Raw genomic sequence first — 16,685 nt, forward strand, 5'->3', positions numbered from 1 at the left:
GGTAAGTACACAGGGAGCACCTTGTATGGGCTATGCCTGTGTGGAGAGGGCTGGTTGTGAGAAGGAAGGGGGCAGAGTTCAGCGAGCATGAAGGAGTGTGAATGCATGTGCCACATGGCAAGGGTAGGGATGGGGGCCACTCACTTCGACGGTGCAGTTGGTAATGACTTCTCTTTTTCCCCTGTATATGTCATGTAGGTCAGCGCCCACCAGAAGAAGGACATTTGGCGTGCCATCGCCAAGGACGTCCGGACCCTGGGGGTCCACCAGAGACGGGGCACCCACTGCCGTAAAAGATGGGAGGACATTCGCCGCTGGAGCAAGAAGACGGCGGCGGCTCAGCTGGGGATGGCCTCCCAACGTGGGAGGGGTGCCCGTCGCACGATGACCCCCCTGATGTTCCGGATCCTGGCAGTGGTCTACCCGGAGTTGGATGGGCGCTTGAGGGCATCACAGCAGACACAAGGGGGTGAGTACAACATAATTCAGCTGACTTTGCGCGCAGTGGAGGGGTCTGGGTGGGGGAGAAGGGCTGCGGGTTTCCCTAGGCCAGGGCGAATTACGTAGGCTAGGCCCCTCTGGAATGCAGGCCATGTGGCACTCCACCCCACCTCTGTAGAGTGCCAAGTACAGGTATACATGCCCCTGTGTCATCTATGTGTACAGATGTCCACCATAGCCATGTAGGCCAGATCCCAGGAATTGCATCTGTAGAGGGCAAGAGCACGGCGTAGTGCAGGGGGCTGCTGTGTCTGTATTGTCCGCCAACGGTAGCGGTAAGCCATGCACTCAACCTGTCTTTCTTCTGTCGTCCCCCCCCCCCCCTTTTTGTGCTCTCCCTGTTCTTTTGTGCATCAGCATCATCAGGCGGAGGTACAGTGGCACCGGAGCATGAGGGAGCTGCATCCCACATGGCCGTAGAGGGCCACACCACGGACTCTGAATACACCAGTGGGACAGAGGGCGAAGGGAGCTTCACGTCGGTCACCGGATCACCAAACAGCGACATGGACTCGTCCGCCGATGGGAGCTCCCTTGTGGTGGCGGCACCATCTGTGCCCCCCACTTCTACAGGTACAGCTGCCACCCCCCTACCAGCACCGCCCTCCCAGCAGCCCCTCAGCCTTCGCCCCGTGCCCGCTCACCCAGGAGGGTGGGCATCACCTTCGCCCCAGGCACCTCAGCCCCTGCCCCTGTCACCCCTGCTGCCCTCAGTGAGGAGGCCATTGACCTCCTCAGGTCACTCACTGTTGGGCAGTCTACCATTGTGAATGCCATCCAGGGTGTAGAAAGGGAGTTGCAACACAGTAATGCATTCCTGGAGGGCATTCATTCTGGTCAGGCTGCCCTTCATCGAACCCTGCAATTTCTGGCCTCAGCACTGATGGCAGCCATTGTCCCTGTGTCTAGCCTCCCCCCTCCAACTTCCTCCACCCAGACCCAGTCCCCTGTACCCCAGCCTATCCCAAGCACACCATCAGACAAGCATGCATACACCTCAAAACACAAAAGTAGCTCAGGCAAACATAAGCACCACACAACCCACAGGCACTCACACAAGCATCACCACATACAGACACAGCAACATCCACTGCCTCCACTGTGTCCCCCTCCTCGTCGTCCCCCTCCTCCCTCCCATTGTCGTCTACACTCTCACCTGCATGCAGTACATCTACAGGCACTAGGACTCGCATCAGAACACCCAGCACCACACCCCGCTCACCTGCACTCACCACCCCCACTACCATTTACACGTCCCCTGTGTCCACTCCCAGTGTGTCTGTGACGCCCCCTCCCAAAGTACACAAACGTGGGCACCCACACACCCAACATCCATCCACCTCATGACAGCCTCCAGTACCTGCACCTGCACCCAAATCACCTAAAGTTACACCTCCTACAACCACCTCCTCTTCCTCCACTCCCAGACCCCCTCCAGCTACCTGTCCCAGTGTTCCTAAGAAACTCTTCCTGAGCAACGTTGACCACCCCTCCAATTCATAGGTCCCTTAGTAGCACCTCAGCCAAAAAAAGTCCGGTACCAGTGGTGCGTGTTAAAGGTGTGTGGAGTGCAGCGGCCACCAGGGCAGCCAGTGTGACACGTAGCCAAAGCACTGCCAGTCCACCCCCTGTAAAGCACCTTAAGTTGGAAAGTGGCCGACAGGAGAGGGTGAAGACTCCTGCCGGCAAAACAGCTCACAAGGGTCCCGGGGGGAGTGCCGAGTCAGCTGTGACTCCTCCCAAGGTGGTGAAGGGGCTGAAGAAGTCTCCAAAGTCTGGGAAGAGCAGCACGGCGGAGAAGGCCGCCATCCTCCCCGCCGGCCAGGACGCCACCACCAGCAGTGTCGTCACTGGTCTGGAGACCACCGCCAGAGTCAGTGCCCTGGAGGGCAGCAGTATCGTCACTGGTCCGGAGACCACCGCCAGAGTCAGTGCCCTTGAGGGCAGCAGTATCGTCACTGGTCCGGAGACCACCACCAGCGTCAGTGACCTGGAGGGCCCCCGCAGCCACAGCCCTGCTGTGCACTGAGGGACCGTAATGCCACACACCGCTGAACAGGGCAAAGACCGCCATGGTGAAGACCGCTGAACAGGGCAAAGACCGCCATGGTGAAGACTTCTGAACAGGGCAAAGCACCGCCATGGTGAAGACCGCTGAACAGGGCAAAGCACCGCTGAACAGGTCAGAGACAGCAAAGGCAAGCACCGCTGAACAGGGCAAAGCACCGCCATGGTGAAGACCGCCGAACAGGGCAAAGCACCGCCATGGTGAAGACCGCTGAACAGGGCAAAGCACCGCTGAACAGGTCAGAGACAGCAAAGGCAAGCACCGCTGAACAGGGCAAAGACCGCCATGGTGAAGACCGCCGAACAGGGCAAAGCACCGCCATGGTGAAGACCGCTGAACAGGGCAAAGCACCGCTGAACAGGTCAGAGACAGCAAAGGCAAGCACCGCTGAACAGGGCAAAGCACTGCCATGGTGAAGACCGCTGAACAGGGCAAAGCACCGCCAAATCAAGCATCGTTAGCCCATGTGCAGCTGGGACAGTGACGGAACTGGGACCGTCACGGGGAGCGTGATGCACTCTGGGCACCATTCACCCTCCAGAACCAGTGGAGACCTGCATCCACTCTGTCTGTCCTTCACAGGATGAAGCACTCTGGGCACCAGTCCCCCTCCAGAACCAGTGGAGACATGCATCCACTTGAGAGACTGTGGCTTTGCACTCCCCAGGATGGTACAGTGGGCAAGCCATCCACTGTAGAGACTTGAGAGACTGTGGCTTTGCACTCCCCAGGATGGTACAGTGGGCAAGCCACCCACTGTAGAGACTTGAGAGACTGTGGCTTTGCACTCCCCAGGATACATCAATGGGCATGGAGCCCCGTCGTGGATCTGGCGTGGTGCTGTCATCCGGCTGAGGTGCCCCCCCCCTTCCTTTCCCCCTGAGGTGCCTGTTGTATTTCTATCAGATGCCCCTGCAGTGTTCTCTCCGTTCCAGGACAGGTATCGTGTGTGGGCCTCGCCCATGCATTTTGGGCCCAGTGGTGCACGGACATTGAAATGTGCATACCTGTACTACTATTCGTGATGTATATATTTGGAATGTGTATATATTGATGTATATATGTGCTTAATGATTTTTGATGCATTACAATGTTTGAACTCATTTCCTTTTGTCTTAGCATTTATCCGGGGGAGTTGGGGGTTGTTACTTTGATGTTCGGAAATGCATTGGTGTGTGTGTTGTAGTGGGTGAGGGTCGGGTTGGGGGTGGGGGTGTTGCGTGTGTGTGTTCCTGACTTTTGCCTCCCCCCTCCCCTATGTTGTAGGTGCAGTACTCACCGTTGTCTTCGGCGCCTATGTTGCTGGTGATCGTAGAGGAGCAGGAAGACAAGCGCAGGGAGTATTTGTAGTTCGGGCTCCATGGTGGGCTCCTTCGTCGTGGAGTGTGTTAAGGTGAGGGTTTTCCCATTGCAAAAGCTGTTTCCGCCGTGTTTTTATCCACGGTGAATCTGCCCCAGAAAAGGTGGCGGATTGGTGGGTTGTGATACTGTGGGCGGTACATTGTCTTCCGCCTGTCTGTTGGCGGTGACCGCTGCGCTGCTTGTCTGTACCGCCGTGGCGGGCGGAGTGTTAAAGTGGCTGTCTTTGTTGGCGGTTTCCGCCACGGTCATAATTCCCTTTTTTTTGTCCGCCGGCCTGTTTGCGGTATTACCGCAGCTTTAACACCATCCGCCAGGGTTGTAATGACCACCCTAGTCTCAATTCCCGTGAAAGTTTTCCTTTCTTCAACTTTGCAATTGAAAGGGCAGGCTCCATAGAAGGTTTCAGTGAATACGTCCAATCACACATTGTGTTTGTGTCTGTTATTCATTGCGTTGACTCCTGGAAACATGGATTTATGCATTTGGAGTAATTAGAACCTAGGTAGCCCACCCGCTCAACTTTTCAGGCAGGAAGGTGTCAAATAGAGTTCATTAGCATTTAGACGGTTTACCAGCCACTAGTACAGTTAAGCAAAAGTGCATTACATGTGAAAAAAAACAGATAATGTGGTTTAATCTCTCAGAAAACAGGTCATGGAGTGCCAACTGATTAACAGAATCATTTGAGAGTATTGCTGTGTCTCAAGTCTCGGTATTCAAAGCATTGCTTCTATAATCAGTAACACCAAGGCTCACTTAATATTATGTTTAATCTTTTCAATCTTCCCAGGACCTGTCGAAATTATGTGAACTTATTTTGTTTTATTACACCTATTTTTCAAAATGCATCACTGTGCTTGCTCCTTTTTTATCTAGAAAGAGTTTGACAAATCTGTTTCTGGGTCAGCCTGTATCAGAAGGAAGATACGTTTCGGAACTTCTCCCACTGTCTAGCCCACTTAACTGTTGTCATAAATAATTTCTAATACATTGAATTTTGGGCCTGAACTAAATCATGTGTAAAAAGTGCCATGTGCCTCACCATGGTAATGTCAAGCCTCATAGTAGTTTCGACCCATGTTCATTACTCTATCCTTGGAATTGGTTGATCACCTTAGTGATAATGAGAGATCCTATTTCATGTTATTCTCTAATTTATATGATCCTCTAAGTGCACATTAGAGGTACAGTTCTTTTGGCGAATCATAGCGTGGTATGCTTAATATAATTGTCATTGATGGATTGGCACAGGAATGCAGTGTGGTACGACTTATATTGTCGGGAGAAGTTTCATATTGGTTTTCATCTGCACTCTTGCTGGACAGGTTTGCTTTTTTTGTACAAGGCACAGATTGTTGGCCATTTCAGGGAGTTATGCGAACACAATGAACCTGATTCCCAAAGGTAAATTTATATGATTGGATTTACTCCTGTGTAAATCAACTTCTACATCTAGGTGTAACTCCTCACTTTTTTGCTCTTCGCCATTTCTGAATGGAGATTTATTTCTCGGTGTAGACTTGCATGTCCCCGCTGTCTCCAATAGGGGGCTGGAGTCTCCTAAGTCTGAATTTACAAGTGTAAAGTTACTATTAGTAGCTTTTCACCTGTTGGTGGAGATCTCCCCATGGGAAAGTATAGGAAGGTTGAATAAATGTTATTTCTTTAACAGAATATTTTACTATAGAGTATGTATATCAAATTAATTTCTAAGCAATTGTGTATTACATATGTCATTTAAACATATATATTAGTTTAATTTATAAATGTTAATTTTAAATATATTTATTTGAAGTTACCCACCCTCATTAACATTTTTATTATTGCTTAATTTGTAGTAGACTTGGTTGCAAGTTATGTATGTAATAATGTGCAATACGTTTTATATTTTTTTAAAGATAAATTAAAAAGGGTTATTCATTTGTATGGATTAAGTCTACTATTAATTATGAAAAGTGAAATAATTATACTTAATTCCTTAATTCTTTATCATATATAGTAAATGTATAAATTACTTAATTTAAATGTAATTCCTAAAGGATGTTAGTTTTAATCCCTGCCTAAACTGGTTTCTCTGAGAGTGTATTGCTGTATTAGTGGTTGGCCATGTGTTGAGCCGGACTTACTTCAAGGCTGAGTTGGAGTACATTTAAGCTTGTTTTGGAATGATTAGGCATGACTAGGGCTGCAGTTCCTTTAGAAATGCATTGTGTGCATAGCAATGATATTACTGTTTATGGGTGAATGTGTTGCATTATCATATCCCTCCAAAACCCACTTTTATTTCCTCTTACCCCTGCCCACTTTTGAGTAATTATTTCCAATTTTTCCTCCAATCTTCTGGACCCTTCAACATTTACAACACAATAGCAGATTTGTGTATGCCAAGATCTATGCCAACATTGCAGGGATTTCCACATGTAGGTTTGTGAAGTGCATTTTGTAGCAAGGGGTGCTACTGGAGAATCCAGTTGAATGAGTGTATATTGCTGCTACATCCTAAAGACACATCTGTTCTGGATTCTACAAGATTCTGTGGTTTCTTTGTGTATAGGAATGAACTAGATACCAAACTGCATGCCATGCGTGGAATACAAACAACAGCACAACTCATTTGACATTATTTATTCATTATTTATAAATAGCATGTTTTAAGGCAGTCATATCCCACATAGCAGCGGACTGCTTGATGTACAACTGGAATCCTCATCTAGGCATACCTGTCTGAGAAATTGGTAGTGCTAGACAGAAGCCTTGGACTTAAGTTTAGGTACGGCTGTATGTCTTGCTTTCCAGGCTCTCATGATATCTAAAGGCAGCGTATCCATGCATTTTGCTATTCTTATTGAAGGAAAAATAGGGCTATAGTGCAATGTAAGATAGATTGTTATTGATAGCTTTATCTATTTTTTATATGTATTTATTAATCATGGACAAGTTACCGACACAGAAGACTGGTTTCAAGGCTTCAAGTCTAGTCAAATCTAGTTTCAAGCTTCATATGTAAATGTAACAAAAACAGGTTCTTTTCGTTGTTCTGCTTCTCTTATGTTATTAAAGGAAAGTCCCCAGAAGATACATTTTTTAACTACTCAGATAGGGTCTTGCCAGGTTTCCCATCTTGTAGAGTTCTGTCTGTGAGCCGCTACTACTAATGTGTCTCTTATGTAGTTTTAATAAAGAATGTGTTCCAAAATCCACATTTGTTATTAAAACGGTGCTGACGTTTTTCCTGCCCCAAGACTTATATGAATCTGCACATATGGAGTCAAGAGCACATACTTAATACAACTAATCCACAAGATAAAAAAACGCCTAATATCATTTGTCCTTGTTTGGGTATTTCTCTATTCCTCTCTCTCTGAAGTAAAACAGTTTTTTAGCATATTTTCTCCCTTGTTCTTTCTATAACAGTGTGTAGCAGTTTCTGACTCTTTTTGTGTGTGCAGTCGTATTTTACATCACACGATATTCTTTTAGTGCGAAAACACAAAACCATTACTTTACATTTCCATGTCTTTATATCCCCATCCTAATGGCCAGTATAAGCGCTCACTTTAAAAGTGTGTGTATTGACTTTTAAATTCTTTCGCATTTTAGAAGAAGGCGGCACTTTAAAAAGATTGGTTTACCCCATGGCTCAATTTTTTCGCAGATGTAGTCCTCATCCATATTCTTGGCCCAATGACAGAACTTTTTAAAATAATTTTGTCAGCAGAAACAAGCATCCTTCTATAGAATTTTTTCTTTCTCTTGCACAAGCCACAAAGTCATTCCGCCACCTGTATGCTCAACATTTTAACTCCCACGATACTGTAAAGACTGGCTTGCGGTGTCTAGTGTTGTTGGGCTTCACGTTTTTTTTCTCTTTCTTTTCATTGTTAAAGAAAATTGGCCAAGAAGCGGAAAGAAACGCTCAGCACTACTCGGCAGGAAATGACAGTGATGGTGAATTCGATGGATAAAAGCTATGCTGAGCAAGGCACCAACTGCGACGAGGCATTTTCGTTCATGGACACGCAGAATTTAAATGGCAGAAGTAAGTTCAAAGTGATTTCAAGAGGCCTGCATTGTTAGCTTGGAGTAGAGCACTGGGCGAGGGTCAGATTTGGGAGTGCTGGGTTCTGAGCCATTCTACACATTCCGCCCTCATTAATGAGATTAAAAAACGCGGGAAAATATCAGGGATCCAGAAAGCCCCTTGCTATGCTCCACATTACTCTGCATATGGTAATTAGCCAGACTCTCAGGCGAGATGCTCTTAAAAACAATATTAATGATCGCTTCTGTTTCTACTCTCCCGTATTTTGCATTTAATGGTAGGTACCATTACAGTATATATTGGCTCATTCTATGCGTTTTCCCCCACTTGAAATTTCTGAGCTCTGTTGTTTCTTCTAACGATGTCATAAACTCGTTTGTCTCAAAACTGCCATAAATAAAAAAGAAAGAGGGCACCTTGAGCTGTCAACCTGTCAGTAATTTGAATTCTGCTTATTCGCCTTGCAAAGGGTGTTTTCTCAATCCTACTGCACATAGGCAGACTTAATAGAAACCGTCAGCATATTTTTGGCTTTCTAACCTCACTGCCCGCTTTTCAATCTCACTGCATCGCTCTGGCTCCCTTGTGGTAGAGTGCATAGATGTTGTTAGTGTTTGTCACTTGTCCTTATGTTGAACATGGAAACGCAAACACATATACTTCCTTTCCACCAAAAGCATTAGTTTTATCATGTCATTTCCCCTTATCAGCATCTTCCTCATCAACAGCAAACCCTTAGTCTTACTTCAACAGAAGCACATTGTCGCCTCATCATCGTCTCATCAGTCACCTCTGCCTTTTTACTGCCTTATCAGTTGCCACATGACCCATCGTAACTTGATATATATCACTCTGCAAGTACCCTCATGAATACGGTACTTATCTTCAAATGTCTCCCGTTGCAGTCTGCTCGTTGGTCTCCCACATCATATCCACATACAGTTTGAAATATGCCTCCATTTTGTCACCCACAATCCGGTTTTATCTCCCTGCATCCTTACATTCCTCCTCCTTCAGTCAGCAGGATGGCGGTCTCACAGCATAGAAATGGGACCTTCTGCAAACTCCTAATGCTAGTAACCAAATCTTTCTATTGCCTCTCACCCATCCCGCCCGAACTACCTTCATCTGCACACCTGGCTGTTATCTTTGCTTGAGATCTCTCCAGTACATGACTGCCCCATAACCTCCAACTGACACCTAGGGCCTCATTATGCCTGCCAAACTCTTTGGGCCGGAAGACGGCAACTCCGGTTTTCCGCCTGCTGGCCCTATTCAGAGTTTCCCCCAGAGAAACACCACAACATTGATGCTGGCTCGTAATCGAGCCGGCGGCAACGTTGCGGTGCGTCTGGTGCGAGAGCTCCTATTGCGCTTTTCACTGCCTGTAATTCAGGCAGAGAAAAGCACAACTGGGCTGTCAGTGGGGGCCCCTGCACTTCCCATGCCAACTTCATGGGCAGTGCAGGGGCCCCATGGGAGCCCTGGAAACCCTTCTCTGCCAGCCTGTGGAACCACCATGCAAAATCTGGCGGACACGGGGGTCGTAATCCAGAGGGCAGTTGATTAAGACCGCTGGCACTGCCAGGTCATCGGCCAGCCTAAAAGTTGCAGTGCCCGCAGTCCGGCCGTGGTGTTTTCACCACGGTCGTAATGTGGAGGTCAGAAAGCCACCTTGGCAGAGGTCCAACTGCCACTGAGAGTGTGGCCGTCTTAAGACCACCACGCACGTAATGAGGGGCCTAATGTTCATGGCCTTAGCCAAGCAGCTACTTTCTTGCACACTTGCAGACTGACCCTATGACCCACATTCTCCCTTCCGAAGATCATTAATGGGACACAGTACGCCAAACTTGGCAGCACCAGTGCTGACTACACCATGAGCCCATGCTTGACTGCTTTGTACAGACTGTTATGGCTTGTAGTGTTCCACCTCCCTCTTATTATTGAAAGCTTCACCATCACCCTAGTGTCTGCTATTATATATCTATAAATATTTGTGAATATATATATAGATATATATATATATACATATATATATATATATCCTCACTTTGGTACATTCTCTTCCAGCGCCAACAGCCGAACCATAGCGTCACATAACCATGTTGTCCTGTTGTTTCTATCTTTCTCACCCAATATATAGAAATGAAGCGCACAATCGTTCCATGTGTTTTCCTCACGACAAACCTGTACCCCATATAGATTTCTAGTCCATCTTTACTGTTCACTCCCTCTCAGACCTGGTAATGTTTTATTGTATTTCACCACAGTGCTGTGGGCACCATCTTGGAAGGGAGAGTCATAGTCATGTCTGTAGTTTCTGATTATTTCATTTGTGGGCATCAGCTCAACATTGCACTTAATATGAAACATAGATAGAGTGCCTAGTGCTGTGCAAACGGTATTGTGGGCACCATCTCGAGAGGGAAAATCGTTATCATTGTATACAGTCTCGGATTGTATCATTTATGGGCGTCAGCTCAATATTCCACTGAATATTAAACACCATTGTTCTCAACACTGAAAAGTCAATCATGTTTTGGGTATTATCTTCTTCATGCTTCTTGTGCTGTTGCCTATAGATCGAAGACACAACCATCAATTAAATGGAAATATATAAAGTTCCTGATGCTGTGCAAACTGCTCTTCAATAACTATGAGTTGGATAGCTGGAATATCTAAGTTATGGCAATACATGTCACGTTTATGGACATTGCAAGATAGTCCAAACAGGGCATTTAGTGTAACTGGTGCTATTTAACCTCCTCCTAAATAGTTGGTATAATATAATTTCAATCTATACTTTGGAAACCAACACATCCTGTTAAAAAGTTCACATGTGTGTCAAAACCATTTCTCATACATTATTATTATATATATATATTATTTTGTATGTTCCCTACAGACGCCCACTAAGGTGCTGTGTGGCAGAATAGACCTCCTTATATTTCCTGAAGAGCCACTGGAATGACATGCATTGTACATTGTATTGTCTTTATATTATTAAAAATTGTATTTAAGCTTCTTGTTCATCAGTTATATGCAATACCAGCGACTTAATCAAATCCAAAGGCTAGTAAAGTGCCTGTAGCTAAAGTGACAACTGCTGTATCTCAGGCTTTTTTATGTGTCTAGATATTCCTAAATTATCACAACCGTATATTTCCCATGTTGAGTCTTATATGTAAATGTCAACAAGATTCTTAGAATATCTGAAATACTCCAAACACTAAAAATTATAGTGACAGGTGTTGTCTTGCAATGTCTCAGCAGTCAAGATGTATAATAGCAGGCCTCAACCATGACCTCTACTTAATGGTAATTCATATATGGAACTGACCTACAGCTAAAAATACAATGTTAAAATTCATTAATAGGTTGGACATAATCGTTCCTCAATAATACCATACATGAAAGTGCCAAGTGCAATATTTCATAAGACTGAGTTAGTGACACTGTTACAGCTTAAACAAGTGTCACCCTAACTCTTCATTGGGATCTTCGAATATAACCATAATGACTTGATTGTATATATACCAAGTTACTCACTAAGGGTCTACTGAGTCTTCTAAATGGAATTGAAATGGCCACTAACAGTCAGCAGATTATCATTCTATGTGTTTGTGTGCGGAGCGAGACCAGCACCATTGTTGAAATACCATGTCCCACATGACCTTGCAGTCTAGATGTAGAGAGGGCAGCATTTATAGTATCTATTCCAAACAATGAATCCCCTTAGGGGTGCCTCAGTGTATAGCCCATTCCTTCAATTAGTGAGTGCACACATACAGATATGAAGATATTGGATACACACATAAAATCACTGTTTTAACATTATACTATTCAAGTTCTGTGAGTCTAATTCATATTATCATTTCCTGTTGGTCTCTCTATGGAGGAGGATACTGTTCATGTTCCAGGACTTTGTAAGAGAGGAGGACAGTGAGAATATCAGGTGAAAGGGGACTGGTTGGATTGTACCCCATTTACAGATGCACATATAATTCTGCGTCTAAATTATGTCCCCCATGGCTGTTCCGTTCCCACAGATAAAATCATTTTGGATTCAAACCTTCTCAGTTCTACAACCCTATCCCCTTTTCTGGGATTCATTTTAATGTGTTTAATTAGAAATTTAGATGTGTGTAGTCACTGTATATGTCCCAAAAATGTTTCGCCAATGGATATGCTCTGTCTTGGTTCTTCATGGCTCGGAGGTGTTGCAAAAATCAAACCTTGAGCTTGTGGATCATACTTCCCACATATTTCTTTAAACAGGAACATTGAATGACATATACAACATACTCTGTATCATATGTAATTCTCTCTGTGATAGAGCATATTCTACCTTTTAGTGTCTCAAAGGGCTGTGTGTTGGTGGCATAATGGCAGGCTTTGCAGTGACTGCATTTACAAAAGCCCTAGCTCTTTTTTTGACAGCCACATTGTGTTCTGTTTGCTCATGAATAAACTGTTTGTTAATATGTCCCCCAATGAAGGGGCTTTCCGATATGTGATCTGTGGATGGAGACCAATCTTCATCTTAAGATGCTCATCTTGTTGAAGAACATGCCAGTTATGTGTCAAAATAGTTTTCAGTGTCTTATGTTCTCTATTGTACTCTAAAAAGAGTCTGGTTTCAGACAACTCACTGTTTTCTTCAAATACTCTGGGTTGTTTAAATTGGAATAACAAGTCCTCTCTTTTCTTTTTCTTGACTCTGTCATTGGCATACATAAGAACCTTTTGAGGGTACCCTCTCTCATGAAATCTTTGAATCATCATAGATATTTCTCTTTCAAAAGTGGTGTCAGAGGAGCATATTCTGCGAGCTTGCAGAAATTGACTATAGGGAATACTCAATTTTAAGGCTTTTGGATGTCCACTATTGCCATGCAGAATGGAGTTGCATGCTGTTGGTTTTCTATAGATATAGATTTCTATTTATACATTTTTCAACTCTAGTTGGACATCCAAAAACTAAATTTTAGTACCACTCCAGGTGGCTACGAGTTGTATATTTAAATTGTTGTTGTTCATTACTTTAATGTATTCACATAGCATGTTCTCTAGGCCATCCCAGATGATAAATCGTCAATAAAGCGCACCCAAACAACCTTTTTCTCCATGTATGTACTCAGTTCCTCTGACCCTCCTATCTACTTTTCCCACCATGCCATATATATGTTGGCGTAGGTCGTGCAAACGCAGCTCCCATCGCCGTATCTTGTATCTGTAGATAGTACTCATTAATTAGGAAGACATTGTGTGTTAAACAAAAAGACAGCATGTTCATCAACATCTCAGTATGCTGGTCAAACTCTATAGACCATGTTTTCAATATAAATATATATATATGTGTGTGTGTGTGTATATATATATATATATGTATATTGTTAGAAATGGGGTCTTTGGTTGGCAGTCAGGTTACCCCCTGTCTAAGCAAGGACCCTCACTCTAGTCAGGGCAAAGGAGAAACACAACTGGTTAACCCCACTCACCCCCTTTGTAGCTTGGCACGAGCAGGCAGGCTTAACTCAGAAGCAATGTGTAAAGTATTTGTACCAACACACACAGTAATACAGTGGACCACTACAAAATGGCCACCACACCAGTTTAGAAAAATAGACAATATTTATCTAAATCAAACACGACCAAAACAACAAAAATCCAACATATTCAAGTCAAGATATGAATATTCAAAAGAATACGAGTCTTACTCCATAAAAAATGCAGATTTTACACAAAGTACCTGGTTAGCATAAAAAAAGCCACGCGGGCAAGCTCTCGTCGCAAAAGGCAGCAACGCGTCGATTGCTTCCTCCCAAGGGAGGCCATGCGTAGTTTCTTCTCTAGTCAGCGATGCGTCGTTTTTCTCCCTCGCAAGAGAGCGATGCGTCGATTTCTGGATGGGGCACCTCAAATCCACACAGAGTCGGGATGAGTTTGACGTCCAGGGACGATATGTGAAAATCTTACTGCACAGTGTTAGAAAACTGCGATGCATGGGGTTTGCATATTTTTATCCAGCTGCGATGCATCGATCTCCTAGCTGTGATGCAGGTGGAGTGTCGATTTCAGCCGGCGAAGCCAGGGGTGCGCCGTTTATCGGCCGCGTTGCAGATGGTGCATTGAAAATTGCCCTGCACAGCGTTCTGTGCATGGATTTCTGCTCTTGTTCTGCCAACTTCACCTTTCAAGGGTCCAGGGACTGGATAGGATACCACTTGGCAGGGCAGGAGTCTCAGCAGAGAGTCCAGGTGGTGGCAGAGGAAGTCTTTAATGGACTGAGACTTCAAAACAAGAGGCAAGTTCAGTTCAGATTCTTCACAAGCAGGAATATACCAGAAAGTCCAGTCTTTGTCCGCTTTCACAGGCAGAAGCAGCTACTGCAGGGTACCCAAACAAAGCACAGTCACAGGCAGGGGCAGCACTCCTCTTCAGCTTTTCTCCTTGGCAGAGGTTCCTCTTGAATCCAAAAGTGATCTGGAAAAAATCAAAAGTCTGGTGTTTTGGGTCCACTACTTATACCCCTTTCTGCCTTTGAAGTAGGCAACTTTAAAGAAAAGTCCCTTTTGTTCACAAGATCCTAGAGCCAGGCCCCAGACTCATACCAGGGGGTTGGAGACTGCATTGTGAGAGGGCAGGCACAGCCCATTCAGGTGTAAGTGACCACTCCTCCCTCCACTTTAGCACAGGTGGCTCATCAAGATATGCAGGCTACACCCCAGCTTCCTTTGTCTCACTGTCTAGAGGGGATTCACAAACCGCCAACTGTCAAACTGACGGCCAGACAGGAAATCCACAATAGGCAGAGTAACATAATAGTTTAAGCAAGAAAATGCCTACTTTCTAAAATTGGCACTTTCAAACTAACATTCTTAAAACCCTCTTCACTAAAGATGTAGTTTTAAATTGTAAGTTCAGAGACACCAAACTCCATATTTCTTTCTGCTCCCAAAAGAAGTCTGAACTTCAAAGTTATTTAAGTTATTTACATGGATAAAAAGGGAGGTTTTAAGCCTGGTGAGTGGGTACACTTGCCAAGTTTAATTGGCAGTGCACGACTGCACACACAGACAATGCAGTGGCAGGTCTGAGCCATGTTTACGGGGCTACTAATGTGGTTGGCACAACCAGTGCCGTAGGCCCACTAGTAGCATTTGATTTACAGGCCCAGGGCACCTCTAGTCCACTTTACCGGGGACTTACTAGTAAATCAAATATGCCAATCATGGATAAACCAAACAACAATACATTTTACACAGAGAGCATATGCACTTTAGCACTGGCTAGCAGTGGTAAAGTGCCCAGAGTCCTAAAGCCAACAAACAAAGGTCAGAAAACCTAGGAGGAAGGAGGCAAAAAGTTTAGGAATGACCCTGCAAAGAGGGCCATTTCCGACATATTTATATAATAAATGTATATTATCTTCAAAGTGATTTAAAAATAAAAAGTATCATCTTTTTGCCTCGTGGATGGAATTGTTAAGAGTCTGGTTGTGTGCTACATTACAATTTGATACAAAATGGAGTATATACTTTTCTGGTTACAAAAATAAATCCATACCTTAAGTTTCTTGACACCCAAGATTCACTTGCAGGAATAGTTAGGCAGAGAAATAGTGTTGCCCTATCCATGTTTTCACTAATCTCTTAAAATTAAACCATCTACACATCCTTCTCTTTGGTTTCCCAAAACAGGAACGTGTACAGAGAAAAATACGCTGCCAATCCTAGATTTCTTAAGGTGGGGAACACAAAGCAGATTTACATTTGTTAATTGCAGACTTTGTTCTGCCAAACAATATTATGTCAAGAATAAAGAAGTGCACACAATAAACAGCTTTGTGCATCAGAGCCACTGAGAATCACTGAGAGTTCAGAAGAATGGTTAAGATCTTATTATTCCCAACCTCTTCCAAAAGACAATCTACATGATCTCAATTTCTGACCTCTCTTTTTACACACTGATGAACCTTCATGACTATCTAAGATCCTGTTAGAACTAATCCAGTAGAATTCCTATAAGGCACCCCTTGTTAACTTCAGGGAGAACCACATCCCCCTGGAATCTTGCCACCCGTATGCCTGTCTCAACCCAAAGATAACAGAATGATTAAATGCAAATCCCAGAGGTGGTCCACTCTTCCAAATCTTGTTACACAAGCCAGAAGGGCCAGCTTTCCAGCCATACCACATAACTCCATACCTCACTGTTGGACCTGACACCCTTGGCATACACCCCCACCTCCCAAACTGTTTGCCTTCATTTCCTTACCTTGCTGAACTCATTTGTGTTAGTATTAGGGACCTGTACACTTTACACCTGCTAACCAGTGCTAAAGTGCCTGCTCGGCCTCCCTAAGTCATAGTAAAATTGGCCTACATCTAATTGGCATTGTTTATTTACTTATAAGTCCCTAATAAATGGCGCTACAAGTACCTGTGGCCTGGAAATTAAATGCTGCTAGTGGGCTGCAGCACTCATTGTACCACCCACCAACGTAGCCTTTTAAAACATGTCTTGGATCTGCCACTACAGCATTAAGTGCAGTTTTAAGCTGCCATTTTGGACTGGAAAAACTAAATCTTTTGCCACTTCCTTTTTAGTACTTATACGTCACCTTTAAGGAAGGCCCTAAAGACTCAAAGTGCAGGGTGCATTGCAATTAAAAATCTGAAAATGTGGGTTTAAGTTTTAAATGGT

The 16,685-nt window shown here is 44.6% G+C and overlaps 1 protein-coding gene across 14 annotated transcripts in view; it reads left to right on the plus strand.

The window, feature by feature from the left end:
* The window catches only part of PTPRM (protein tyrosine phosphatase receptor type M), a 1,480,454-nt gene that overhangs the window by 1,127,512 nt on the left and 336,257 nt on the right, over positions 1-16,685 (plus strand). For all 14 annotated transcript variants that reach the window (XM_069218824.1, XM_069218808.1, XM_069218810.1 and 11 more), the window contains one exon: positions 7,819-7,970. In XM_069218824.1, the coding sequence (XP_069074925.1) occupies positions 7,819-7,970 (152 nt within the window). The remainder of the gene's footprint in view (positions 1-7,818; positions 7,971-16,685) is intronic.

Source organism: Pleurodeles waltl, chromosome 2_1 (genome assembly GCF_031143425.1).
Source record: "Pleurodeles waltl isolate 20211129_DDA chromosome 2_1, aPleWal1.hap1.20221129, whole genome shotgun sequence".
Taxonomy (NCBI): Eukaryota; Metazoa; Chordata; class Amphibia; order Caudata; family Salamandridae; genus Pleurodeles; species Pleurodeles waltl.